The sequence below is a fragment of the Grampus griseus genome (genome assembly GCF_964374135.1).
Source record: "Grampus griseus genome assembly, chromosome: 1".
NCBI classification, from domain to species: Eukaryota; Metazoa; Chordata; class Mammalia; order Artiodactyla; family Delphinidae; genus Grampus; species Grampus griseus.
Window position 1 is genome coordinate 1,066,610 of NC_139017.1, and position 27,586 is coordinate 1,094,195.

Consider the following 27,586-nt stretch of genomic DNA (forward strand, 5'->3'; position numbering starts at 1 on the left):
ATGTGGCTGGTTCTTTCCTCGCCTCTCCTTGACCAGCAATGGATCTTTCAACTCTCGTTTTCCCTTCATACCACAGGGAAAACAAGACCCTAGGATCCGACGAAGGAATCACCACGCTCCCAAAGCACATGGAAAACCCTTCGCTCCATGAGTATCAAACCAAGTTTTGCTGTAACCCAGCGTGCCTCCAGTTATTTTAAAAGGTATGCAAACTTCTCAAGGGAACATGCTTAACCGAAGTAAAGAATTTTTCGTTTGTATAAAAATGGAGCTATGGGTCTATACATATTTGTTTATATCTGCATAGAAAATTACTTCTCGAAGGTTTACAAGAAACTGTTAGCAGTAATTACCCCTGGGGAGTGGGATTTGGAGGGGGGTTCGGGGAGAGGGATTTTATCTTTTACCGCACACCCTTTTGTATACTTTTCATCAGGGGCTGGCGAGCTTTAACTGTAAAGGCCAGACAGTAGATATCTTAGGCTTTGTGGCCATTTGATCTCTCTTACAACTACTCGGCAAGGCTGGGTGGCACTGAAGCAGCCGCAGACAGTATGTACGTTAAAGAGCATGGCTGTGTGCCAGGAAAACTTTATTTAAAAACAGGTGGTGAGCCACATTTGGCCAGTGGGCCAGGGTTTGCCAACCCCTAGTTCACATTTTCCTCCAGAACGTGTATTGCTTTTGTGATAAATTTAATTTACAATTAGTTACTTAACAACAAAATGAAAGGCAGCAAAACAAGTATCTATCATCCGTTACTTGGGGGTCCAATGAGCTGTGAGCCTGTCAATTAGATTTTTCAAATATGCTATACGGTACTTTTAAGAGCAAAGGACGTGCTTTAAATCGAACAATCTTCAAAAAGTTAAGAATCCTTTTGTGCATTTAAAATTTTGTGCCGTGTACATTACCTATTTACAAGCAAAGTAAAGTAGGCATCATTGCTTTAAGCATTAGTTCTTTGACGGCCAAGCTGAACCTGGGTCAAGAATGACGGAAACATGAAAGCAAAGGACAGGATTCACTTATCCATTCAACACAAATATAGCTGAAGAATCAGGTGTACTCGGGAAACTAGAAATAGCTCAATGTCCCAGACCCATCGCTCAGGAGCTGTGTTTGAGCCAGTTACTTGTCTTCTCTGATCTTATTCTCAACTGTAAAATATATTTTATAGGGTTGTTACCTGCAATAAACGAGTTAAGTACAATGCTCAGAACAGTGCCTGGCATACTGGAGGTGCTCAACAAAGGCTGGTTGTTCCTGTGGTGGAAGCTGGGGCAGAGCCCGCAGGAGAAGTGATGGGAGATGTAGATGCGGCCAGAGAGAAAGCGCATCCTAGACCAGAAGGGGGGTGGTGCTCCTGCTGCAGGGTTTGCATGTGTTCTCTTTCCCTTTAACTTGCTTTTCTGAAACGTTTCAAACTCACAGGAACACTTAAAGCACAGCACAAGGGAGGACACCCACAGGCCCTCCCCACCATATAACAACTGTGATGTTTTGTTATATTTGCACCAGTGCACACTCTCTCTGCATACAGACATATACACACACCCACACACACAACATTTTCCTGAACAATTTGAAAGCAAGTTGCAGACGTGACACTGTACCACTAAACACTTCTAAGAATAAGGGCATTATCTCACAGCATCAGTATTACACCTAAGCAAATTCAAATTGCAATGATTTCTGATGTTAACTGATGTGGCTGGATCACTCTGGGGGCAGAGTGACAGGAGGACTGTAGCAACACAAGACTAGTTAGGAAATTACTATGATAACCCAGAAGAAGAGTGACGCCTAAGCCAGGGGAGTGACAAGACAGCGGAGGACAGACATACAGATCTATGTGTGAGTTATGTGTAGAAGCTAACTGACCACACAGGGTGAACAGGGAGACGTAAAGGATGGCGCTCCTATCGGTGGGTTCAGTGACCAGGCAGGTGTTTATACCTGAAGTGGGCAAAAGTGCAGAAGGGAGAGCATTAAGCAGTTGGAAACAGAGGTATGGGATTCAGGAGCATGACACAGATTAAGAAAAGGGACATACAGACGAAGAAGTTGTAAAACCCATTGAGTTAATAAAGGAACTCAGCAAGTTTGCAGGATTCAAGATGAACATACGAGAAAATCAACTGTATTTCTCGATACTAGTGATGACGAATCCGAAAATGAAATTAAGAAAACAATTCTATTTACCATAGGATCAATAATTAAATTCAGCAAAAGAAATGCAAGACGTATACTGAAGGCTGCAAAACACTACTGAAAGAAATTAAAGTATATCTAAATAAATGGAAAGGCATGCCATGGTCATGGAAGACAGCACTGTGAAGACGACAATACTTTCCAAATTCACGTACTAAGCCCATACAATCTCTACACCAAAATCCCAGCCGGATAATTTGCAGAGATTGACAGAGTGACCCTAAGATTCACATGGCGAAACAAAGGGCACAGAGTAGCCAAAACCATCTTGAACAAGATCAAATTTGGAGGACCCACACTTCTGATTTCAAAACCTACTACAAAGCTACAGTAATCAAGGCAGGGTGGTACCCGCTAAGGATAGACGTATGAATGAATTAATGGCATAAAACTGAGAATCCAGAAATAAATCCGTGTATTTCTGGTTGACTGATTTCCTGCAAGACTGCCAAGATAAGGGAATGGGGAAAATAGTCTTCTCAACAAATGATGCTGGGACAACAGGACAGCCACTTAAAAAAGAATGAAGTCGGACCCCTACCTCACACCATATAGGAAAAGTAACTCGAAATGGCCAAAGATCTAAATGAAACAGCTAAAACCACATAAAACTTTTAGAAGCTAACGTGGGAATAAATCTTCATGACCTTGGATCAGGCAACAGTTTTTTAGATACAATACCTAAAGCACACAAACACATACACAAATCGAAGAAAAAAACAGATCAGGGCTTCCCTGGTGGTGCAGTGGTTCAGAGTCTGCCTGCCAATGCAGGGGACACGGGTTCGTGGCCCGGTCCGGGAGGATCCCACGTGCCGCGGAGCGGCTGGGCCTGTGAGCCGTGGCCGCTGAGCCTGCGCGTCCGGAGCCTGTGCTCCGCAATGGGAGAGGCCACAGCAGTGAGAGGCCTGCGTACCGCAAAAAAAACCAAAAACAAACAAAAAACAGATCAATTACACTTCATCAAAATGGAAAGCTTTGGTTCTTCAAGGTGAAACGGAGCAGGACCCCGTGGTCCTTGCCACTCCCATGTCCTCAGCCTGCCTTTTGTCTGTGGAAAAACTTTAGCCAAAGAATAAGTTTAATCAGAGAAGTGAGAAAATACAGAAACAAAGGAAAACAGTCAAAGGAGACCAAATAATAATAATAGGTTAGTCATTAAGCATGGTCAAGGACCTTTAGTTCCTCCTTAAGGGCTACAGATAATATTCTGAGCCGTACCCTGTGAGCTGGCTTATAGACACTGAAACCCCGACCAGCTGGAAGAAGTTAACTACACGATGACCAGGCTGTAGCCATGACCTAAGCTGCCACAATTCCGAGAACTGGCATCAAGGAAATGGGAACAAACAGACCCTGGAACTGAAGCCTAACTGTACCTAAAAGAATCAAGATGACGCTGGTCAGACCACCGATGACCAATTTTAAGACGACTGTCAGAGCTGACTGTGCTGTTTCTACATGTTGCCCCCTCCCTCTGTCTACAAAAGCTCCCGCCCACTGATTGTCAGTGGGGGGAGTCGGCCTTTGGACAGGTGTCCGTCCTCCCCACCGGACTGCCGGCATCCAAAGTAAAGTAAACTTTCCTCTCCACCAACCTGTCCTCTTTATTGGCTTTTGAGCGGCGAGTAGCCGGACCCCACTTTCGGTTACAAAGGGACAGTGTCAGAAAGTAAAGACAACTCAGAATTGGAGAAAACATTTGCAAATCATGTATCTGCTGAGGGGCTAGCATTCAGAATATACTAAAAACTCTTAAAACTCGACAGTAAAAAGAAAACCTGATTGAAGAATAGGCCAGGGATTTAAACAGACATTTCTCCATAAAGGGATACAAATGGCCAATAAGCACGTGAAAAGAAGGCCCATCATATCCTTAGCCACTGAGGAAATTACAACCCAAACCATAACGAGATACCACTTCACCTCCACTAGGATGGCTATCACAAAAAATGACAACAGCAGATGTTGGCAAGGATGTGGAGAAACTGAAACCCTCAAGGTGCTGGGAAGAAGGACAAGGGTGCAGCTGTTTTGACAAAGTTTGACAGCTACTCAAAAAGTCAACAGAGCTACCACATGACCCAGCAGTTCCACTGCTGGTTATACACTAAGAGAACCGAAAACATCTGTTCACACAAAAACTTGTGCATGAATGTTCATAGTCGTGTTATTCGTAACAGGCAGAAAGTGAAAACAACCAAGTGTCCACCAACCGATGATGGATAAACAAGGTGTGGTCCACCCATACGATGGAGTATTATTCAGCCAATGGAGTATTATTCAGCCATAAAAAGGAAGTCCTGATACATGGTACAACATGGATGGAGCTCCAGCCCCCAAACACCACATACTGCATGATTCTATTTACATGAAATGTCCAGAACAGGCAAATGCACGGAGACAGAAAACGGATTAGTGGATGCCGGGGCTGAGAGGAGGGAGGAAGGGGGAGTGACGGCTAGGGGTTCAGGGTTTCTTTGTGGGGTGATCAAAATGTTCTGGATTTAGATGGTGGTGATGGTTGTAAATACAACCTTATTGAATATGCTAAAACCCACTGAATTGCACGTGTTAAAAAGGTGTGAATTATATCTCAATTTAAAAGAAAAAGAGATTACAGAGCTACCGCATAGACGTGAACACTAGGGAGAGTGTACACAGTCAGAAGAAAAAGCTGAGGCTGGAGCCCTGGACAAGGTGTTTTCCTTGTGATGAGAAAACTCTTAGGATTTACTCTCAACCGCTTTCGTGCAGCTGTCTGTGTTAATTGTATTATCACGTGGCACCTGGCATTCTTAGTACTTATTTATCTCCTACCGGAAGGCTGCACCTCGTGACCACCTTCATCCACCCCCAGCCCCCCGCCCAGATCACCCCTCATCCTGACTTTCTCTAGCAAAGCTTGACTCGCGGTTAAATCCCAGGCTCACCTGTCACTTGAGCCCCACGGAACCCATGTGATCTCGGTCTCATCTGAAGAGTCGGTTCATTCCCCTCGGAGAACCGAAGTGAGGATCAAGTGGGGTTACACACACGTCTGCGCACGCACACGTTTATGTCAAGGTGGAAAGTGCTAGTGTTTTACACTACTTTCCAGGGCACTTTTAGGTTCATGGCAAATTTGAGCGGAAGGTACAGAGATGCCCCACTACCCCCTGCCCCTCTACGTGCACGGCCCCCCCACTATCAACCATCCCCACCAGAAGCTACATTTGCTACAATCGATGGACCTGCACTGACATGTCACCGTCCCCCGGAGCCCAGAGTTTACACTGGGCTTCGCTCTTGGTGGTACATACTGTGGGTCTGGACAAACGGAGAAGGACACATATCCCCCATCACCGTGTGCTACAGAGTGCTGTCACCGCCCTGCAAATCCTCTGCCTTGCCCACCGCCGTTCCCCGCCCCCAGCCCCGAAAGCCATGACCCTGTCACCGTCCCCAGAGTCTCGCCTCTCCCGGAATGTCATACAGCCGGAACCACACAACACGCAGCCTTTCCCGACTGGCTCTTTCACTCAGCGGTGCGCCCTTAACACGGTCAGGGTCTTCTCGCTGTCTGATTAACTCATTTCTTTATAATGCTGAGTGACACTGCGTGGTCTGGCTATGGTACAGTTTACTCATCCTTTCGCCTACCGCAGGACATCGGGGTTGCTTCCAAGTTTTGCTGACTGTGAATAAAGCTGCTGTAAACATCCATGTTTAGGCTTCTGTGGGGACATAACGTTTCAGCTCCTTTGGGCAGATACCAAGGAGCGTGACCGCTGGGCTATACAGCGGGAGTACCTCGCGTTCGTAAGAGGAAAGTGCTATGTTAGCGACTGTCTTCGACAGTCATTTGAGGTCGAAGGTGAGGACCCTCTCCTCTCCCTCACCCTCTAGGGTGGTGGGGTCATGCCCCGCTGCTCCTCGCTGACCGTCGGAGGGCCCCCACCTTCCAGAAACCTGACGTGGAGAGAAATCCTGCAGTAAGCCTCTTTCCAGCCCAGCCCTGTGGCCGGAAGGCCTACCTTTGGGTGTGGCTTCTGAGGCATTGAGGGCCCCCTGAATGACGGCCTGGGCCTCAGAGTTCTTCTTCTTCAGAAAGTCTATGGTTTCCCGTAAGTCCAGCAGCTCAGTGTCCTGAGAGAGAAACGAAATGGTGTCACGGGTGTGGCTGGGGGACACCTGCTCTGTGCCCGGCCAGGGGCTGGGCTCGGGACTCTCCAGACCCCATGTGGAGGGCAGGGAATTGGGGCAGGTGGAGGAGCCAGGGCGGCAGGAGGGGGGGCGCCAGCCTGGCCTGTCCGTCCCCCGACCCGCGCTCTCACCTTCTCCTCGGCTGTCTCCGCCAGGTGCCGCAGACGGCATGTCATGCTCACCAGGCTCTGCTCAAAGGCCGCCACCAGGTTGGCCTGAAACAAACACGTATGGGGGTTCCCCAGGTGCCTGGGTTTGGGGAAGGGAGGAGACGTCTGTGGGAGGTGGCTAAGTTGACTGCAGGTCTCAGAGCGGACCAACCGCATAGGGGCTCTTACACCTTGCTCCCATTTCTGGCCCGAAGAACATTCCTGGGGGGCCCAGCGCCTTGAATGATAAAGCGGCACAGACAGCATCAGGGTGGGGCAGGTCTTTGGAGGCGTCTAGGGATGCGACACCTACTGTTTGCGGAGGTGGGACTGTCCCCTGCTTCCAGGGGGCGTCCCCTCGGGGGCCGTCGCTTTATCCTGGTGGAACTCCTCCCCCAGGGCCCCATCACTCCCAGAGAACGGGTTTGGGACAGCTTCCCAGCCCCGCGCCCAGGGGGCCTCCATTCTTCGGTTCTGGCCACCCTTTCCCTGATCCTGGGGCTGGAGCGGTAGCTTGGGCCACCTCGCGGCAATTCCACAGTCTGGCCACTAGGTGTCGGGCCGGCTCCGCGAGGGGCCCCCAAGGACTTGGGGGGGCAGCAGGGGGAGGGGCAGGAACTCCAGCTCTGCCAGCAGGAAGGCCTGCAGGGAAGGGGGGCGTGCTGAGGCTGGGACCAGAGAGGGGGACGCTCACCCTGGGAGAGGAACAGCCGCGGTTCGCGGGGAGTAAACTGTGGCCCTTCGAGGGAGGGGCGCACTCCACACAGAGCTCTGGGGGCCGGTAACCCCTGCTTCCTGTCGGCCAGTGGTTCTGCCTCCCTGGGGGTCGACCCTAGTGTTCGCCCCCTGTCCTTGACACAGGCTGGAGGCCTCTCTGGTCCAGGCCGGGCTCCTTGGCACGTCTGTGCCTCGATGGGGTTACCTCCACCTCTGGACTGGGAGCTCCTGCCTTCCTGGCCTTGGGTCACCTCTTGTTTGGTCCCTACATCCCTGCCCGTCTGTGAGCACGTGCCTCCTCGTGAGGGGCCCCGAGACCCCGGCTCCTCGGGGCTTTTCCGTGCCGGCCTCTTCCCGTCTGGGGCTCCCTCTCCTCTGGGGGGGCTGCCGCCCCGCATCCTGTCCCTCCTCTGAGCCTCCCTCACCCCCAGCCCCACGAGGGAGCCTGTATGCCCTCGGGGCTCAACCGGGGGTCTGGAGAAAGGCTGGCATGTGGGAGGGGGAAGGCGTCCAGGCTGTGCCCAGCGTGGGCAGCTGGGGAGTCCTGGTGAACAGGACACAAGGTTTGGAATCAGGGGACCCTGAGAACAGCAGAGAGCCTTCCAGAATCCAGGACTCTGACCCCCAGCGAAAGCCTGTCTCCAAAATTCAGGACCGTCGTGTCTGAGCATTCAGATTCTCCTCTCAGCCAAAGGGAACCTCCTGTTCTGAGAGAGTCACCTTCTAAACTCATTCTCTGGGCTCTGGTCCAGACTGGACAGCACGACACTGACAGGGTGTAAATGAGTCAGACGAGCTCCTGCTCTCTGACACCCCTCCCCCGCTGCCGTCTCCCAGACATGAATTTCCCGGGCTCTGCCGGACGGGATGGCCTTGGGTGAGGCGCCAGGGACAGAAGAGATGGGTCTTGTTTCTATTACGATTCTTATGGGTCCCCAGTTGTGGGGAAAAGGCTTGGTACGAGCTTCGTGCAAGCCAGTAAGAATACAGCGGACCGACCCAGAGTTTGGGAAAGAGAATAAAAGGAACAAAGAGAACAACCAGTGTGGTGAGGACACCGCTCGCTGCCCGAATGTACTGGAAACACGCAAAACCGCGGTGCCGGGTCTTCTACCTGATTCCAGTGAGACCCAGGCCTGACAGCTGGGCTCCCCAGAGAGGAAGGGAAGAGAAAAAAACCAGCAAGGACTGCGGAAATTGCAGACATGGTTACTTTGTGCAAATACTTGGAAAGCTCCGCAGATCCGGCTCAGCTGTTGTTTACAGCTTTGGGGGAAAATGGCTCTTATGTTCTCTGTCTGCAGCTCGGTCGCTGGGGAGAGGCTTCTGCGGCCTAGTCTGGGGGGCAGCTTCGTTTCTCCCCATCTCCCAGGGTGGAAAAACCGAGGCCACAAGAAACGCATTCTAAGCGGATGTACTCTGGGCAGGCTGAGGGCGGCGACAAGAATGCGGGCTCCCCAGCTAAGCTCAGGGGCCCCAGAAGACAAGGCAGCTGTGGCCGAGGAGCCGGAGCCCGGGCCGGCCTCCTAAGAGCGTTGCCGTTCCCAGGTGGGGTCCCACTACCCAGCTGTGTGCCTGCCCAGCGACGGGATGAACAACGACACGGGCAGAGGCAGAGGGTTCCCAGGGATCTGTAATTCTGATCCGTGACTATTCCTGTCCACGGCCAGTGGCAAGGCTGTTCCCACCTCCACGCAGAACCACTGATATAAACCCTTTTCTCTTTCTCTAGGGGCTTCACGGGCCGTCGGACGGGCGCTCGTCCGTACCTATGAATTAGGGTGGGGGTGCAAATGGCTCCTTAGAGAGACCCCGACTCGGAGGAGGAGGCCGCTCTCCAGATCCTCCGCTGCCTGGAATCAAAGCCCACGGGACACCTTATGAGACAGTTCTCCTGGGGCTGAACTCATCTAGTCTGGGCCCAGACAGCTGCCCGGCTGTCCCCTCCCCGGCACTCACGTTGGCGGAGAGCTGCGACGTCAAGGTGGCTACTTTCTCCTGGGATGACTCCAGGGCCCTGCGAAGCTTCCGGATTTGCTGTGAAGGAGACGGAGATGCACTTACGGTGGCAGAAGAGGTGTACGGCTCACGAGGAAGTGGGGTGCAGGGGTGTTAGGAGGCCGGGGCGAAGGCTGGGGACCCTACCTCAGACTGCATCCTCTCCTCAGCCTGGTGAAGGAGCACAGAAGCGGGGTGGGGAGAGAGAGAGAGAAAGAGAGAGAGAGAAAGGGAGAGAGAAGGCCGTTACTACGCAGGCAAGGGCGGCGCGCAGAACTCAGGGAAGCGAGATGCAGAAGTGCCCAGAGGCTGATGCCCTGTGGCCGGGCCTGGCTCTGCACGGGGTGGACTCAGACCCCAGACCACGGTTCAATACGGCACACCTCTGGGGCAGAGGTCACAGCCACCTCTGCCATTGCCAGGAAGGCTAGGAAATGCAACTGCTGATCTGAGGGCTAACCCTGTCGCCACCAACTTGAAGGAGTAAAGCATTAGGGGCAGCACGAACCTGAGGACCAGCTTACGCCTCACGAGCAGACGCGGGCCCAGGGCCCACGAGGAACCTGGGGCAGATTCTGCACACAGCGGGGGTCCTGGGGGCCCTGAGCGCGGCCCACCCTCCCGGGCACAGAACGCCTCCACGACCAGGGGATTCTCCGTTTTTCAAAGGAGGCACAAAAGGCGCCAGGGTCGCTCAGGGATTGGCGGTGAGGCCGGAAGGACCACCGAGGTCTAGAAGCGCCCACTTCGTGCCCTAAGCTCCAGGGGCCCCCACCTCGCCCCGCCCCGCCCCCAGGAGGGTCCAGGGCGCAATTTGGTGCGGGGGGGGTGGAGAAGCGAGGCTCTTACTGAGGAGTAGGTGGAAGAGGCACTGGAGGCCAAGGACAGCACTGAGCCGTGAACTGCAAGAGAAGCAGAACGCAAAGGGTTAGCAGAGCGCTCGGCCGGGGAACCCGGGGAGGGTTCCCGGGAGGAGTGCTAAGGCAGGGGCTCGGGTTCTGATCCTGGAGCAGAGAGGGAGAACAGAACAGAGGACGCGGCTGTCTGCCCCACCGAGGACTCGAGTTCCAGGCAGAGCTGGCCTGCCCGCTCCGGCCCGTGCTCTCGGACAGCCGGGCCGAGGGCCCTGTGCTTGGCCTGCCCCTCCGAGGGCGCAGGGCTCCGGGAGAGGAGACGCTCCCGGGCACGGGTCACCGCCTCCCCCGTCAGGAAAGCACTGTCGCTGCTGAGGAAGAGGCAGTTCTCATCAGAGCTGCTCAGAACGAATCGCGACTCTGCCTGTGCCTCCTCTTCGCAGTGGGGACCGTTCAGATGAAAAAAGTCTCCAAGTGTAAGACACTCGTTCTGATTCTTCATGAACGACAGCCCTACTGAGAGAACCGGAGCAGGTCGGCAAGGAAAGCCCCCGGGATGAGCGTCCTGACGTCACCAAGTCTCACCCCCAGAAAGCCGGGCTCCAGCTCTGACCACCACGCCCAGAGGGCGGCCCTTGAAGCTGGTCTTCAGAACGTTCTCGAAAGAGGAGTGAGATGCCTAATTCTCGTAAGGCTTTAAGAGCTACCTCTGCGTCCCCGTAAGCGGTCCTGTCCTCTGACGACTGGGGGGATGGGAGGACGGTGGCGGCGTGCTCCGAGGGCACCCTCTCAATAAGCCTTCCACGCTGCCTCCCCTCCCCCCACCAGGAGGGGCTCCCAAAGCCCCGGGGCTAGACGGTGCCACCCCAGGTTTCTGGGCCCCCAGACCCTTCAAAGGGACGGGAAGAGAGAGCTGAAATGGCCCAATCGGATGTTCTGTGAGGCAGACGTGTGCGCGGTGGCGGCAGCGGTGCGCGAGGGGACCCAGCAGAGCTGGGATGAGCGTGAACCGCGCTGGCATGAAGTCTCACCGTCGTCCGCGGGGTCTCGGAAGGATCCTGACCGGATCATCCCCTTGGGTCTCTCGGCCAGGGACAGGGTGCTCCCCATTTGGGAGCCGCTGTACAGCGCGAAGGCCGCCTCGTGGGTGGGGATGCTGTTGGAGCGGGTGATTCTTGGCGTGGTGGCCGCAGTGGGACTCACTGGAAGGACAGAGGGGGGGACAGGAGAGGGAGGGGAGGGCGGGAGAAGAGGCAGGGGCATCAGCTTTGGGTCCCGGGGGCGGGGCGCCAGGAGCAGAGGCGGATGGAGGGGCAGAGAGGAGGCCGGCGGGCGGCGGGTGTGCAGGCGGCCGTGCCTGGGAGAGCAAAGCCCTACGAGGAGGACCCTGCGTCTGAGCCGGGGCGAAGAGCGAAGCTGTTTGAACGCCCTTCCCTCGGGCCTGTCTGCCCAGAGAGGTCGCTTTCGAAGGTCATGCTGGGGGCCCGGCAGCTTTTCTGAAACCTTCGCATCACTTGGATGTGCCGATGAAAACGGGGTGTCGTGTTTCTCTAACACACAACGGGCTGCCAGGGAGGCCTGAGAGTTCGGAGCAAGGCTCAGATCCGAGCGATGAAGAGGACCAGCGAGGGGCAGGGCTCAGGCTGTGGGGCGCACGGCCGGGCACCACGGAGGGGAGCGGCACTCCCCAGAAACACGGCCGGTGCCCAGCATGACCCTGGCTGGAAGGCCAGAGCCGGTGAGCGGGTCTGGGAGGCTGTGCAGCCCTGCTGGCCCGCAGCCCAGCCCCCTCGGCCCCTGCCTCTCCGCGTGCATGCTTGGGGCGGGGGGTGGGGCTCCTTGGACACTCCGTGGACATCCAGTCTCTGGAAAGACCCGAGAAGAAGACAACCCCACCTCTCCCGGGGCCCTTCGGCGTGTGTGAGGTGATGATCGTGGCTTGGCCCGGCTCCTCATCCCCCTGTGTGGTCTCCATGGAGACGGACAGCAAGCTGGCCCCGCCCTCGTTTTAATGGCTCTCAGGGACCAGATGACCTTCCCTTTAGCATCGCGCCCTTCTCTAGCAAGATGACCCCGACTCCTAGTTTCCTCAGAGTCCCCAGTCGTCCCACAGGCGTGTCACAGGTCTGAAGGTTTTGCTTACTGCCTTCCTTCGCCCCGCTGAAAGAGGCGGTGGATTTGGAGACGCAGGAAGGAAGCAACAGGCCGGCCCGGGCACTGTCCTCAAGGGCCCCTGGCACTCGGCGCCCCAGGAAGCAGGGCCGTGAGCCCCGGCCTTCGCCCCTCCCGTCTCTGAAGCAGAGTTGCCTCCTCCTCACAAGCTTCCCCTTCTCCTCAGACACCAGGAAAGGAGAGGCCAGCACGGGTCTCCCTAAGCCCTGCCTCTAGGATTGGACGGTCCCGGCTCCGGGGCAGACCCACGGCTGCACTCGACCGCTCACCCCCTGCCTCCCCAGCTGCCCAACGCTGTGTCGCGGCGCTGGGTGCGGCGGCTCCCTTCTGGCTGCACCGGGTTTTGCTCTGGGCCTCCCTTACGGCTCTTCCACGCCAACAGGCAGACTCTCTGATGCTGCAAGGACCCCACAGCCCGGGCCCAGGGGCCACGGCTCAGGTCCGGGTCTGGCGCACTCAGCCGTGCGTCTCACGATGGATGCATGAACTGAGACCCGTGAGCCGGCCGTCACGGCGCGAACCAAGTATGGGGTGAAACCCAAGGCCCCGCTGCCCTGCCGGCCCCCCTGCACGGCGGTGACTGCGGACACTGACCTATGGTGGTGAGCTGGCCCTTGGCGCTCAGGGACATGGACAGCGCAGGGGGCGACGGCAGCTCTGGCTGGTCGTCGGACTCGGGCGGCCCCCCGATGCTGTGGGAGTGTCGCCACTCCTTGGCCTCCTCCTGGGGCTGCAGCTGGTACCTGCGGGCGGCAGCCAACAGCTCGGTCTGGGCTTCTACCACCTGAGCTCAGAGGTGAGCTCCAAAAGCAGGACGAGGAGGTGGGAGCCGTCGGGGCTGACTACGCGGGGTGCGGAGGGAAGCAGCATCCTCCCGGACCTCAGGAGGGGCGGAAGGGCTGGGGACGCCCCTGCGGGGCTGCCCGAGCTACGCCGAGATGACGGAGGCCCGGGACAGAGCTCGGCATTCGAACCTCCCAGCAGCAGGAATCACCGGACCGCAGGACCTACTGCCCACCTGAGTGGCCAGAGGTGGCCCGCTCTCCCTCAGGTTTGGGGGGGCGTGTTCTGGCAGGACTGGGGCAGACAACACAGGCTGGTGCAGAGAAGTGCGTGAGTCCCATGTGCAAGCCTGTCTCTCCTCTGTCACCTGAGCCCCGGCTACAAGGTGACGCACACACAACAGTGAGCCTGGGTGGGCGCCTGGGAGGATGTACGGGAACCAGGTACACGTGACCGGCCGAAAGGGGCACCGCATGCATGACTGGAGCCTGGGAGAGGGCGAGTTACGTTTTTTCATACAGACCAGGAGCCCCAGGTATAGGAGAGAAAAACACATGTAAGGGTTATTACCTGAGCCCCTTCTTGGGAAGAGTATTCCGATCCCGCTGATTACTGTGGAGGAAAGAAAGAGAAGCATGTGGGTCCATCTCAGGAACTAGAGTTTGGGAGCAGAGGTTTGACGGACGCAACACCGGGACCCTGGGCATCCGGCCGTGAGGCCCCCGTCGCCATAAACAAAGGGGAGTTCAGCCACAGCCGCCTCTGGGCTCACAAGTTGGGAAATTGTTTGATGTTTTTCTCTGATTAGCTTCCCACTCCCCCGCCTCCCCTCCCCGGCAACCAGGGATTGAACCTGGGCCCTGGGCAGTGAAAGCGTGGAGTCCTAACCACCGGACCGCCAGGGAATTCCCTCTGATTTGCTTTTTAAAGATCATGCTGTGGTAGATGAAAACCAGGATGTGACATAATAGGGGTGATCTGGGGCCAATGATTAGGAAGCAGAAGCTTCAGATGGCAGGTTAAACCAGGCATGAGGGCTCGGGGAAGTCACTGAACGACTGTGTACTGGTTCCTCGTGTAGCAGGTGAGAATCAGAATTTAAACACAGGAACGAAATCCTGTTCCTTAAGAGTTGCTGAGAAGCAGAGGGGGTTACGTAATGTGCACACAAGTGTCGCCGGTCACAGAGCAGCAGTCAAACAGGCCCGGAGGCAGGAGCGGGCTCCCTGGGCTCGGCCCCGCCCACCCACCTGTCCAGCTGCCCAGTCCTGGGGCTTCCGCTCCAGGTCAGCTCTTCGGCGTCCTCCTCTGCGGGGGCGGCGGGGGGCGCGGGGGCTGCGGGCACAGGGGCGCTGCTGGGGAAGGCGCCGGGCAGGCTCATGGGCATCTGGAGGGACTCCATGCTCCTGTGCAGGCCCGAGAGCTTGGGGTACATGCGGGTCTCTTTGGGGACGCCGAAACTGCTCATGAGCTCCAGGCCCTGGGAGAAGCTGGCGGAGTTGATGTTGAGGATGGGGGCTGGGCTGGGGCTGAAGCAAGAAGGGAGGGGACCCCCGGCGGCCGGGCCCGGAGTGTGAAGATCTGGGACCTTCGGCGCATGGGCGTCAGCGGACGCAGGGAGATCCAGGCTGTTGGAGTTGACCTTGTCCAGATTGGCTAGGGAGGGTGGCTTGACAAAGCTCTTAGCCGTGGCCCTGAGAGAAGTGACGATAAAACAGGACATTCAGGATCACGGAGTTAGAGAAACAACAGGCAGGTGGGATCGCAGCCAAATCCTGGTCCTGTTTCCTCACTTTCGGGCTCTTTGCAAAGCACGGGGGGCTTCTCTCAATGCCACTGGGAAATACGGGGGAGGAAATCTGACCTGGGCACCATCTTAACGAGGGGGCGGCACATGCACAAGGGAGACAAGGGTGGGTTTACGCACAAATGGACGTGTGTGTGTGAGAAACTAAAACAGCAAAACCACCCAGGCAAGAGCTCGGAGAGGCTCAGAGCACATCGGGGGGCACCGAGAACAGCTCCGAAACACGGAAGAGGCGTCCGGCACCCGGGGAACAGGGGGGAGGCCCAGGGCCAGCAGGGAACAGGCCGCCCCGTCTAAGGAGCGCCGGGACCCTGGGAGGATGCTGGGAGGGCAGACAGGAGGAAACGCCCAGCCTGGGTACCTGAGGGGGGTTGGCGGCAGCTCTGCCAACTTGGGGGCCGGGGGGTGGCTCGCTTGGCCCTTGGGCGTGCTCTCCGGGGAGCCCATGCTCTTCAGGGCCACGCTGTCTGGGTCCAGGGCCACGGCCTTGGCCTTGGCCTTCTCCTTCTCCCGGTCCGTCTGGTTGACGGGGGCTGGGGTGGCCCGCCCGCCGGCCCCCTTGGAGGGCTCCTTCAGCCTGGAGGGCGTCAGGCTGCCCTGCCTGGTGCTGAGAAGGCTGGGGTCGATGCTGCTGCTCACGGGCCGGGGGCCGGCCCGCCCGCCGGTCACGCTCATGGAGCTGGACTTGGCCGGTCGGGGCAGGCTGCGGTACTGGATGTTGGAACGGGCGCCCGGAGCCAGGAAGCCGGGCTCCGCGCCGTTGGGCACGTCCAGGCTGGCCTTGCGTCCGTTCGCCGGCTTGACGGGGATGCCCGAGGCCTTCTGCGCCTTGCCGAGCGTGGCCGAGCCCCCGGCCTGCACGACGGTGGCCGTGCCTGTGGCGGGAGGGGGCTTCTTGTAGCCGAAGGACCCCGACGTGGATGGGCGCGCGATGCCCGAGGGAGGCTTCTTGGCGTCACCCAGGCGGTCGCGGCCGGCGTCCGAGGAGGAGCGCTGCAGGCCGGCGCTCTTCACCGCCAGCTTGCCCTTGTCGGTGGCCTTGCCCTCGGGTTTGCCTGCGGAAGGCGGACAGGAGTGAGCGCTGAGACCGCCGTCTCTGGCCCCGGGAGGAGGGGTGCCGTGGGCGGGCGAGCGGGAGCCCCGCAGGCTGAGGACCCTTCTCGCCAGAGGGGAGGGGACTCTGGGTGGGACTGGCCTCCGATTGTTGTTTTCTGCCCCCAGGGTAGGGGGTCCCATTTTGGTGGAAACGGCAGAGGCGATCACAAAGATGATCAAGAAGGAATGACGTCTAACACCGGTCCAGGGAGGGAAGGTGGGGGAAGCAAAGGGGTGGGACTCAGCTGTGTCTGCCGGTGGTTAGGGACTAGAGGGGGCCTGACGGAGGCCGCGGGTCACCACGGAGCCACGCTGGGAGCGGCATGATTCTGACAGTGTGCCAGGACCTCCCTGGGACGGCAACCAAGCCCTCAGGAAGACAAGAGCATCACCCGCGTGTCCCAGGAGAGGAGACGGAACCACTGGACGGTGTGAGGCAGGTCAGGCCAGGCTCCCCCCTCCTCTACACCTGGGCCTAGGCTTTAAGCACGTGGCATTTGTATGCCCACATCTGCACGACGGACATCGTACTGCCCGTCTTCCCTGACTCGGGATGGCCTGGAGGCTAGGGTGGGCAGTACGTGGAAGCAGCGTGCGGGCTGGCCGTCTCCCAAGGGTTAACGGCTGTGAGGAAGCCAGGGAAGCAGGACTTGGCCCTGGGCCCCCCGGGTCCCTCGTTACTCGGCTCACCTGCGACCTTGAGGGCGCTCTGGGCCGTGTGAGTGATGGGGGAGGTGACGGCCACCGGCGGGGTCTTGCCCTTCTTCAGGGACCCGGGGTGCCCCAGGGTGACGGGCTTCTTCAGTTCCCCAACCTTGGATGGGTCGTCGCAGCTCTCGGGCCGCTCTCGCCGCCACTTGGCCGCCCCGGGCTCCATCTTCAGGCTGCCGCTGTCGTACTCCAGCTTCCTGGGGGCCTTCTCCTCCGACTCACTGAACCAGTTCAGCGCGCTCTCTGCCAGCGAGCGCTTCTCGGAGTCCGTGCGCAGCTGGAGATGAAAGAAGGCAGAGTGGACGCTCAGGTGGGGAAGGGGGGACTGGGTGGAGAGAGGGGCTTTGGCTGCCGGGTGGCCCGACCCTTCCAGAGTGGACAGCGAACCAGCCTTCCGCCCGCACCTCCAGGCTGCCAGAGGACAGCACACAGATCCCGGGCTTCTCTTCCTCTCCAGGTGGGACAGCACTTACGGGCATCCCTCCGAACTGGCGTGGGCGCTCGATAGAGGCCCGCCCGCTGGGACAGCAGCTCACGCCTTAGGTGACTGCCCGGCAGCTAGGGATTTCTTTCCACCAGCTCAAGAAGGACTTGGCCAAGGGCACGTGGGAGCCAATCCCACGGAGCAGGTGAGCGGACGTGCCACCCTGCGCACAGGCACGGCCCGGTCTGCCCCGCGGTTCTCTTGCAGAAGGCGGCTTAGGCATCCGCACTCGCACGTACCACTATAGTCGAGTTCCTGCGAGATGCCGTCGGCGTGGTGGGCAGGGAGTTGAGTGAGGAGCTGGCGTTGAACTCTTCCGAGCTGAGGTTGTCAGAGGCATCACTGAGCCCGCTGCTGATGGAGCTGCTCTCATCCCAGCTACGGGACAGGAGAGAAGGGTTAGCAGTCAACACAGAAGCCACGGCGAGAAATAAAGTTCCCATAATGAGGGCAGGATGGCTGTACTCCAGCATATAGACCGGCCAGAAGGGGAAAAGCGTGGGGGTTAGTCCTGGGTTTGCCAGCAACGCAAAGAGTGATTTAAACTTCCTTGTAATTTGGTGATGTCCTTTCATAAAAGGAAGGGACTACACAGGGAGCTCTACTCAACACTCTGTAATAACCTATGTGGGAAAAGAATAGGAAAAAGAAAAGATATACGTGTTAGACATACACTGAATCAAGGTGCCTTACAGCTAAAACAAGAACAATGTTGTAAATCCACTATACTCCAATATATAATAATTACTACATTTAAATTAAAAGAAAAAGAAGGGACTAGCTTTATCTGGTCAAGGAAGATGTTATATCTCCTTAACAGAAAGGCGTATTATAGAGACAAGATAATTCTTGGATGGATCTAATCACACAAACCCATTTCCCGTCCCTATATATAGCCTCCATTCTTAGAATTACTGTATCTTTATTTCTAGATGTGTTCTCTAGGTATTTCCCCTCCCTTTCCTGAATTTTTCCACACCTGATAACCAGGGCCGGAAAAAGACTGATCTTTTCTAGAGCCGCTTAGACCTGTCACTTCTCACTGCTCCCCTCTTTATTGGGTTCACCCCATCCTGGGACCGGGTCCCGCTGCTTAAGAGCGTGTACCACTCTTCTGGTAAGTAAACCCACTTTAGGTGCCGTGGCCAAGCAGAGGGGCCAGATGTGTGCTGAATGGTTTCATTTCTCTGCCAATTGCTCGGAATATCAGACTTGTGGTGCCTGGGAGAGACTGTCGTTAAACATCTGTCTGTACGTCTTTATATCGAGAACCCTGGTCCGTATATTCAGAGAGCCTGACACAGCCTCGGTCACTCTCCCACAGTCGCTTGGCTACTGGTTTTTCTGTTTGACAAGTTTCACAGTCAGAACGTTTATTCTTAACATCTGAACGAGATGCCTCCTCCTCTACCGTTCACCTCCTCTTGGACCATCCGTGCTTGCTCTCGCAAGTTTCTTTTTGTTCACACGTTATTTCCAAAGCTCAACTTCCATCCCCTACAACCGTTTTTCAAAGGTCCCATTGCCCAAGCCTTTCCCCATTTCTGTCTCTTCCTTCTGGACACTACAAAGTGCTTCAGAACTTCCGTGTTCAGTTTTAGAGCCTCAGACTGAACACGGGACTTGAGTTAAGACTTTAGTAATTCCGTGGGAATTCTCTCTACACCCTCCCATCCGCGTCCACAGTGAGTTTGCTCGTCAGCTTCACGTGTGTGCTGAAGCGGCTTAAGATGTTTTCCGTGAATTAGCTGGTATCTGGGAAACGTCTCCCTTTAGATTTATTTTGAGTTTTGTATCATGGAACAAAAATCAGACACACAAGTCATCTAAGTGCTTGGCCCGGATTTCGGCTGGCCTCCGGCTGATTTATGTGCTGGGAATAGGAAAGTGGGTGGTTTGGACGTTTGGCTTGTTGCTCTGCAGGGATTAATCCAAATACATTGAGAAAGGGCAAAGAAAGCACGGGGATTAGACCACACTACAGACTGAGCTAGACGTTATTACTGTGAAATATGGCCATTATTAAATGACAATCCACTCTTCTCCCCCCACTTGTGACATATATTAAATCTCACATTTGTCCTGGGCTAAAATAACACCTCCCCCCAACCCCACATCGTAGAGAACACATACTGAGCAGGAAAGATCAATTCTGGTTTTACGATCCTATCATCCTATCAGCTCTCCTGGGTCAAGACAAGATCTCTGACAAACAGTTTCCAGCGGGTCAAATACACAAGAAGCCTGTCCTTGCGCAGAGATTAATTACGGGTAATCGAGGCCTTGGGGCAGAGAAAACGCCTATGGACAAGAGGACTTTGCAGTCCACCAACCCCAAAGACACCCTTCCTTTGCTCTGCACTGACGGAAAGCCCAACGCTGAGACGGGGGAGGGGTGTTTATCTTCTCAGAGACTCAGTTCCTCCTGGCCCCAAAGACCTCCCCTCCCAAATCACAGACTTTCTCCTGTAGTAAGAAAGTTCCAGCCTAATTACCGGGCAAGGTTGACTACAGGATTTGAAGGTTTCCTTCAATTCTTCCACGGACCGGGGGCAGGGCGGGGGCATGGCTCAGGAAGTAACGCGAGCCATGGGGAGTCATGGGGAGCGGCAGGTGAAGCTTCGCTCGCTCACCTCCTGCTGTGCGGCCCGGTTCCTAACAGTACCGCCCTCGGCCCCAGGGGTTGGGGACCTAGAGAAATTCCTTTGCAGGTCCTGAACAGAAGGAAAACTCTGTCGTCATGACTGAAGGGTTAAGCATGTCCATTGGAGGGAGCATATTTTCTTTCTTAAAAGAAAAATTACACAAGTAATATAGGCTCTAGTCAAGACTCAAACATTATGTAAAAATATAAAGGGAAAAAGGAAAACGCCCCTTTTCTGCCCTCCCACTTTGACTTCTAGGGTAACCATGGGTAACGGTTTTTGTGCTTCCTTCAGAGCACCCCCATGCGGCCCCCTGTCCGCAGCTGTCTGCCCTCTGCATCGGGGACCACACCCCACCCTCTGGAGGCTCTTAAGTTGGAACCTCAGGCCTCCTCTGTGTTGGTTTACATTCTTGTTTTAGTGAAGTACCTCCTCCAGTAGGCTTCTGGAGAAGTGTGCTTGGGAAGCAAACTTTGTAAGATTTGACGCCTTATAAAATGTCATTATGCTATTTTACGTGGGAGATTTTGGCCAGGCATTGAATCCTTAGCTGAAAACAATATCCTTGCAGAATGCAAAAGCATTGCTCCACTGCCTAGCCTCTACTGTTGCCATTCTGATTCCTCGTCCCTAGAATGTGACCTGTTTCTTTGTTTCCTTTCTGGAAACGTTTAGCATCTTCCCGGGTGTTATGAAGTATCATTAATGACTCTATTTTTGGGGCAGTGGCCTCAATTTTATCTTCCGTTGCCTCCATTTCTGCTACCATTTTTCATTTCCAAGGGTGAAAACACCGTATCGGTCTTTCTCTCAAGGACACAACCTCTTCTTTTATCTCTCAGAGACATTCATTCACTCATTCATTCGGAGGGGCAGGTTTACAATCTCTTTGCCTAGTTTCCAGCTCCAAGTTGCTCTTTTCTGTTTGTATCGGGAGGCTTCTGTGTTACACGCCTTCTCGCATCTCTGACGACCCCTGGCTGTTTGCTCATCTGTAAGACTGGGACCCTCATCATAAGTTCATTGGAAGCTCTGTGTACACAGGCAGGACTTGTCAGCGATGGCGTCAGTATAGGGAGATGCAATGGGACTGATTCATGTCAGTTTCTTCTCTGGGGCTGCTCAGATTTCCTAGAGATGAATCTCCCACCCTCCTCCCTGGAGGGAATGAGACCTGTGTTCCGAGAGCTGAGCTGGGGAAGGTCCTGGGGGGTCTCAACATTCAATATGCGAAGTTTCACTCAATACTGGCTCAAAATCTAAGCCTTCGCTGTGCCAGGAGCCCACGAGTGCAGAGACCCCTGTTCTATTCTCTCCAGAGTTTCCAGTCTTCTGTCGACTAGGGGAAGGGCCGCAGCCTTCCTAGGACGAGGGGATCTGAGTCTGAGGGTTTCTTATATAAATTTCCAACCAGTCCTCCTGTTTTTAGTTTCACCTCTTCCCCCTCTAAAGGTACCTGATGTCACCAAGTCAGCAAGCTTTTTAAGGGTCCTGGGATACAAACAGAGGTGCTGCACAGTTGTCCCCACTGTGGGCTTAGGACTCGCCTTCGAGCTGATAAAGCAGTTCACACCTGCCATTCTGATCCCAGCTTCCCCGGATGTGGCTCCTGTCTCTCCCTCTAGTCTTTGCCCTTGTGGTTTTATGATTAAAATAAAATCCCAGGGCTTCCCTGGTGGCGCAGTGGTTGAGAGTCCGCCTGCCGATGCAGGGGACACGGGTTCGTGCCTCGGTCCGGGAGGATCCCACATGCCGCGGAGCGGCTGGGCCCGTGAGCCATGGCCGCTGAGCCTGCGCGTCCGGAGCCTGTGCTCCGCAACGGGAGAGGCCACAACGGTGAGAGGCCCGCGTACCGCAAACAAACAAACAAACAAACAAAACAAAACAAAAGTTCGTTCAGGATTTTCCGTAACATCTTACGGAAAAACCTGAATGAACTTCTTGGACAGCCTAATACTACCGGCCTGTCCATCTTTTCTTCCTTTACGTTTCTCCTGCTTTGGCTCCGGTTCAGAGCCTAACGACCTCTTGGCTGAAGCCCTGTGAAAGGCTTCCATCCCCCCCACTGTCAACAGAGTTTCCCCTCCTTCCAGTACACACTGAGTATCATCAGAAGCCCGACCCAGCACCTCCCCAAACCTTCATTAGCTCCTCGCTGCTGAGACAGTCGAATCAAAACTCTACATCCCGCTGTTGCAGACCGTCCGTGAGCCATCGTGAGCGTACAGCGTACGACGGCACGGATAAATGTCGTAGCCAGGCCCTCCGAATTCAAGTCCTGTAAACTCTGCTCGGGGTTAAGCTCGCTGTCAACGTGGCAAACATCCACTGAGCTGACATTTACAGGGTGGTGTCAGCTGCATGGACACTTGACAATGACTGTCCAGAGCAAAGAGGGGGAAAGATGTAAATGAAACATGAACTCGGAAGCACAGACCAGAGACACGAGAGGACTCAGCGTAAGGGGTGACTAAGTTCTCGGACCAAATCCGGAAACACGGCCCCGCCGTGTAGGCCGCGGGTCAGCACGGTGCTCAGCCCCAGCCCCTGCTCCTAACTCCCAGCCCCCTCGGATTCCGCCTCGGTGGCCGCCGGCGGGCTCACCTCACGTCTTTCCAGAAGCACAGGGCTGCAGCGGGAGCCGCTCTCCTCACCACTGTGTGAGGATCTGTGTCTGCGGAAGATTCTGGAGCCCTGGCATCATCACGGCACTTGACAGGGATGCGCATGGACCCGACCTGCCTCCATGGGCTTCCCCCCAGCTCTGCACTTTGAAGTCAAGGCCCACACCAAACAGCCGGTTTTCTGCGAGGCTTTCCGTGATCCTCCTTGTCAGGAGAAATCGCATCCTCTCGTACGTCCTCTTAAACTCATCTCTGGCTCCATCAGAGCATTCTGCCTTTAAGTAGTTATGTCCGTGCATCCCTTTGCTGGACCACCTCTCCCTGAGGGGTAGGACTGTGCCCCTCATACAGTGTCTGTACACGGTGGGCAGACTTGAACTCCTGGCTTGGGAAAGCAGGGATGAGCAAACTCAGAGAAGGGGTTACGATCTGGAAATGCTACACAGATGTTCTCTACGAATGACTGGTAGTTTATTTCCAAAGAATCCTCACTTCAGTGGGAATTGGTAAACTTTCTCTTTGTAGAACTTTTAGATCTCTGCTTAAATTCTCCATCTATTCAAGAATGTAATCCACCTTTTCTACCAGATCCTTAAAAACACCTATTAGAAATATTTGACAGGGACTTCCCTGGTGGTCCAGTGGTAAAGAATCTGCCTTACAATGCAGGGGACGCGGGTTCGATCCCTAGTCAGGGAACTAAGATCCCACGTGCCGCAGGCAACTAAGCCCGTACGCCACACCACAGCCACTGAGCTCGTGCCCCACAGCTAGAGCTCACGTGCTGCAAACTACAGAGCCCATGCACCCTGGAGCCTGTGCACCACAACTAGAGAAGAGAAAAAAAAAAAAAAAAACCCTGCATGCCACAACTAGAGAGAAGCCCACAACCAAGACCCGATGCAGCCAAAAATAAATAAATAAATCTTAGAAATATATATATTTGACAACCCTTGTCTGCTAATCCCAACAACAGAGTCATCTGTGGGTCTGCTTCTATTGACTATTTTTCTGCCAGTGATATTTTCCCATTTCTTCACAGGTCTCATAACTGCTTATTATATGCCGTGTGTTAAGTGGATGGCAACATGCACACCTAGAAAATGACGTGCCCCTTCCTCTGTCAGGCTGCTAGGCCTGAGGGATGAGTCGGTCTCATCTGCGGTACAGCTAGGTCTAGGTTTTGTTGTCACGTTGGTTCCAAACGTCTTGGGGGCGGGATCAAGGCTGTCCTTCCTATGGGGCTTGGGACGTGGCCACGGTAAGACCCCGAGATCTCTCCACGCTCTACAGCCCAGCTGCCAGCTTGCAGGGCCACCGAGTTCTTTTAGCTGGTGGTGGCCACCGCCGTGCACTCAGAGAAGGGCCCTGTACCTTGCAGGGGGTCTCCTCCACGCTCCTGCCCCGCTCTTGGCTTCCTCTATGCTGTGCTGCTTCCGGCTACTCTGTTAATGCCCCGTGCACCCCAGCTGGGGAAGGGGCGTCTGTCCCATCTTTCTGCCCTGCCCTCGGTCACTGGCTCACGTCCACTGTGTGCTCTCAGGGAAGGCCCTGGGGGAAAGAATTAAGGGTGGGTGGGGACGTACTTGCTCTGTGACTAAGTCTCCTTGTAGCCAGTGAGCATGTAGCCGTTGAAAGTTTGTACAAAGTCCAGCTGTTTTCTCCTTAGCCTCATGTCTGGCGGGTTAACCCTCTGCCTCCCGCCGGGCCCCTCAGATGAAAGCAGCCGAGCGTTCTTTCTCTCCCAGGAAGGGTTCGTCCTCTCTGGAACTGAGTTCAGTTAGAATACTTTGCATCTTTAGACACTTATTTTTTTTCTTTCCTAAGTTATGTTTGTCACTTCTCCAGCTCTTTCTTGTTGGGTGGGAGTGGCAGTGTGTGGTGACCTTGTACCATTCCTTCAATAAATTTCTGAGCCCTCCGTCTAGGGCTGTAAGCGAGCCAGCTGATCCCTCTGCTGTTCCCTTGCCCACTTCCTAGCACCGGGGTACAGGGGTGCACCCATCTCCTCTGCGGGACGAGAAGAAGGACCGTGGCGGGGGAGGGTAGGCAGCTCAACCGGACGCTCCCTGTGTGTGTGTGCAGGCCCAGGGCAGTGCACAGGGTGGGGCGCACTCTCCCCCTGGGAACAGCGCCAGCAGTCGTGTAGCTCTTGGCCGCCCCTCCCACACGTCTCCCCGCAGAACTCAAGTGGCCAAGGGAGTCAGAGGGCCAAGGGTGTGGGCTAGCGGATGGCAAGGGCGGGCCGGCTCGTGGTGCACAGGAAAATTCCTTAGTTCTCCCCAGCCCAGCACGGTCCTAGGAAGGCAGACCGAAACGCTGAACCGGCATTCCTCTGGTCCAGAACATGCGTGCCTGGAGAAGCAGCAAACACATCTCTCTGGTTATTTACCACTTTATGGCTTCTTAAATGCTTTAAGGTTTCAGAGCTCTGAAACCTTATTTTCTCCTCTGAGGAACGTCCGCCATACAATAGGCTGGTTATAAGAGTCGGGCTGTTTTTTTTTCTTTTAGAATCATTTTTTACTCCCAGGTAAAGTTTACAGAATTGGGAGCCTGCTGCTACAGCCCCGGCAGACGCCGAGGCCTTCCTGCTCTCCATCTTGGCATCACTGCCGTCCGAACGGAAACACGCCCCAGGACAGCAGGAGGCTCTCTGACCACACGGCAGACCCGATTTCCAGAAACTGAATTCCCAGCTGCTCGTAAAAAGAAGCCGGAGTCAGACCTGGGAGGCTTTCAGTGCGCATCGCTGAACCAACGAGGGCGACTCTGTCCCATGAAACCTACAAATATCGGGTGGGCCAAGAGTCACCAACGCACGACTCTTGACACGTCCCCCGGGCTGGGGCTGGTAGGCGGCAAGCAGCAGTGAGTGGTGGTGAGTCAGCATAAATCAGGCCCAGGGTGGAGGCCACACGACAGCCAGGGCGTGCGAGCGCGATGCCCCGGCTCCAGGGCCCCGGGGCCGGCGTGGCTACGGCTCAAGACAAAAGGAACATCTTACTAACGCAAGTGCCTTAGGTGATGCCCCCTGGACGGCTCTGCAGCCCCACAACTCCAACTGCTCTACTTCAGGGGACCGGAAAGGAGGACACGGAGTTTGGTCCAGGACCAGCCCGTCGGAACTAAATACATAAAGAGACGCCAAGTTACTCTGTGCTCTTGGGGTGGCTGCCCGGAGGGCTGGAAGTGGATATCCTGATCCTTGCTCTAGTTTTGAAAACATGCACAGCTTCCCTGAGAGGACAGCACTTAGAGTTAGGATACAGCTTTCCCTGCTCACCATCTAGGATGGAAGGTAACGGGCTAAACCACATGACGCTGCCAAGTTTGTAGGTAGAAGGTGGTTGACCGGGGGCACTGCCATCTGGTTCAACATCACATGTGTTTCCTATTGAATCTGGCCTGGGCTTCAGCACTTGTTTGCTACAGAAGTGCGGTGGCGGGTTCTGAACTCTTAACAACAGGAAGATGCTGAGTTCTGGGATCAAACGACAGAGGTGACAACCTGTCCTGGCTGAGGCCTAGTTCGGTGCCTCTGAAGACAAGGGAACACATCTTGGACTCCCCTCAATCCAAAGTTCCAAAGAGGCCCCACTCTTCACTGTCTTTGATCCTTTCTCCTCCAGGCATTTTCCTGGAGGCGAGCCGCTCGGGTGGCAGCCAGCCCAGGGCCCCCCCAGAGCTCACTCGCAGCCACGGCGATGGCTCCTAACGAGGCATCTGGTTGGTGATATGCTCCCTCTCTGGCCCCTTGAGCAAGTGACCCTCCTGCCCCTTTGGTTACCAGGTGGTCACCTCCTAGGTCTGTGCAATATGGCGGCCACTGGCCACGCGCAGATACGCACGGAGCACCTGAAACGTAGCCGGTCCGATGACATGAGACGTGCGGTACAATTTCAGAGACTTCGTACCAGATTCCAAAGACTTAGTGTGACAAAGGAATGCAGTATATCTTATTAATAATTTTATATTACATACTTAAATGATGTCTTAAAGATATCGGATTAAATAAATCATGTTATTGTAATTAATTCCACCTGTTTCACTTTTTTAAAATGTGTCTACTAGGAAATTTAAAATTATGCATGTGACTTGCACCATGTTTCTACTGGAAAGCGCTGTCCTGGAGGAAACTTTTGGTCAATGGAAAAGTCAGCCCCGAAGAGCTGGGGTTCATTAGCTGCTACAGTGGTTACAGCTGGTGCACGACCTGAAAAAGCTGTGGTTTGCAGTTAAACGTCAACGGTGCTTCTCTCAGTGGCACCAGATGTGGCAGAATTGCTGGGCACATAGACTGAATTATTGGCCACAGTCCTGAGCGTTCAAGAGGTTAAAGAGGATATAAGTGATTTAAAACGGAAGAAAAAGAAGAGAAGCTCATGGAGGAGTCAGAGTGAAACCGAGCAACTGTGTGATGTTCAGTTTTGAAAATGAATCAAGGCCACGTAGAGAGACCGATGTTCTGCTCAGGCACCGGCAAAGCTCTCACCCGCCCACGTGGCCTCAGCTCTCCGGGGCGAGCGCAGCACAGCGCCTGCTTCATTACATGTCTGTGGTTTGGCCGAGGCCACGGCAAGCCAGCCTGGTCTGGCCAACAAGGATGAACTGCACACAGAGAGATTTAGAAGCAGGGGGCGGGGGCAGAGAAGAAGCCAATGTAAACGTCTTGAGCTAACGGCCTGCCGAGTCTTAAGGGTAACGATCACCAAGCAGAAGGAACTCTCGGCACCAGGTAACCAGGGTCTGATAGGAAACTGGAGGACGTGCACGATCAGGGAGACTTATCTGGCCCCCTTGATATTTTGACAGTCCAGTTCGTTCCTATACCCCGGTCCCTGTGAACACTGACGGTTCCAGCAACCTGTGAATGACGCTTCCTGAACCCCAGTTTGAACCACAGATCTGAGGAATTCTGTTCAACTCTCGAACGCTGAGGCTACCTTTGTGCATGATGAGGGCTGGGGACCCTAAAATTCAGGTTTAATCTCTACAGACAGGTTACCCGGCACTACCGGCACAGACGAAAAATGAGAGAAAACAGGCACCGCCGCTTAGGAGCCCATCACTCTAGGAGATCCGGTGCAACGCCTCCGTGATGAATTCTTACTCGGACCCAGCAGGGAAGATTACAAAGAGGAGCAT

General features: G+C 55.2%; 1 protein-coding gene across 5 annotated transcripts in view; it reads right to left on the reverse strand.

The window, feature by feature from the left end:
* The window catches only part of NAV1 (neuron navigator 1), a gene marked incomplete at its 5' end in the record, with an annotated part of 148,569 nt that overhangs the window by 15,903 nt on the left and 105,080 nt on the right, over positions 1 to 27,586 (reverse strand). For 3 of the 5 annotated variants that reach the window (XM_082648548.1, XM_082648549.1, XM_082648552.1), the window contains 12 exons: positions 6,231 to 6,342; positions 6,531 to 6,614; positions 9,225 to 9,302; positions 9,411 to 9,434; positions 10,113 to 10,165; positions 11,149 to 11,319; positions 12,884 to 13,032; positions 13,643 to 13,684; positions 14,323 to 14,766; positions 15,241 to 15,934; positions 16,665 to 16,962; positions 17,409 to 17,547. In XM_082648548.1, the coding sequence (XP_082504674.1) occupies positions 6,231 to 6,342; positions 6,531 to 6,614; positions 9,225 to 9,302; positions 9,411 to 9,434; positions 10,113 to 10,165; positions 11,149 to 11,319; positions 12,884 to 13,032; positions 13,643 to 13,684; positions 14,323 to 14,766; positions 15,241 to 15,934; positions 16,665 to 16,962; positions 17,409 to 17,547 (2,288 nt within the window). The remainder of the gene's footprint in view (positions 1 to 6,230; positions 6,343 to 6,530; positions 6,615 to 9,224; positions 9,303 to 9,410; positions 9,435 to 10,112; positions 10,166 to 11,148; positions 11,320 to 12,883; positions 13,033 to 13,642; positions 13,685 to 14,322; positions 14,767 to 15,240; positions 15,935 to 16,664; positions 16,963 to 17,408; positions 17,548 to 27,586) is intronic. The other 2 variants (XM_082648550.1, XM_082648551.1) reach the window with 2 other exon arrangements.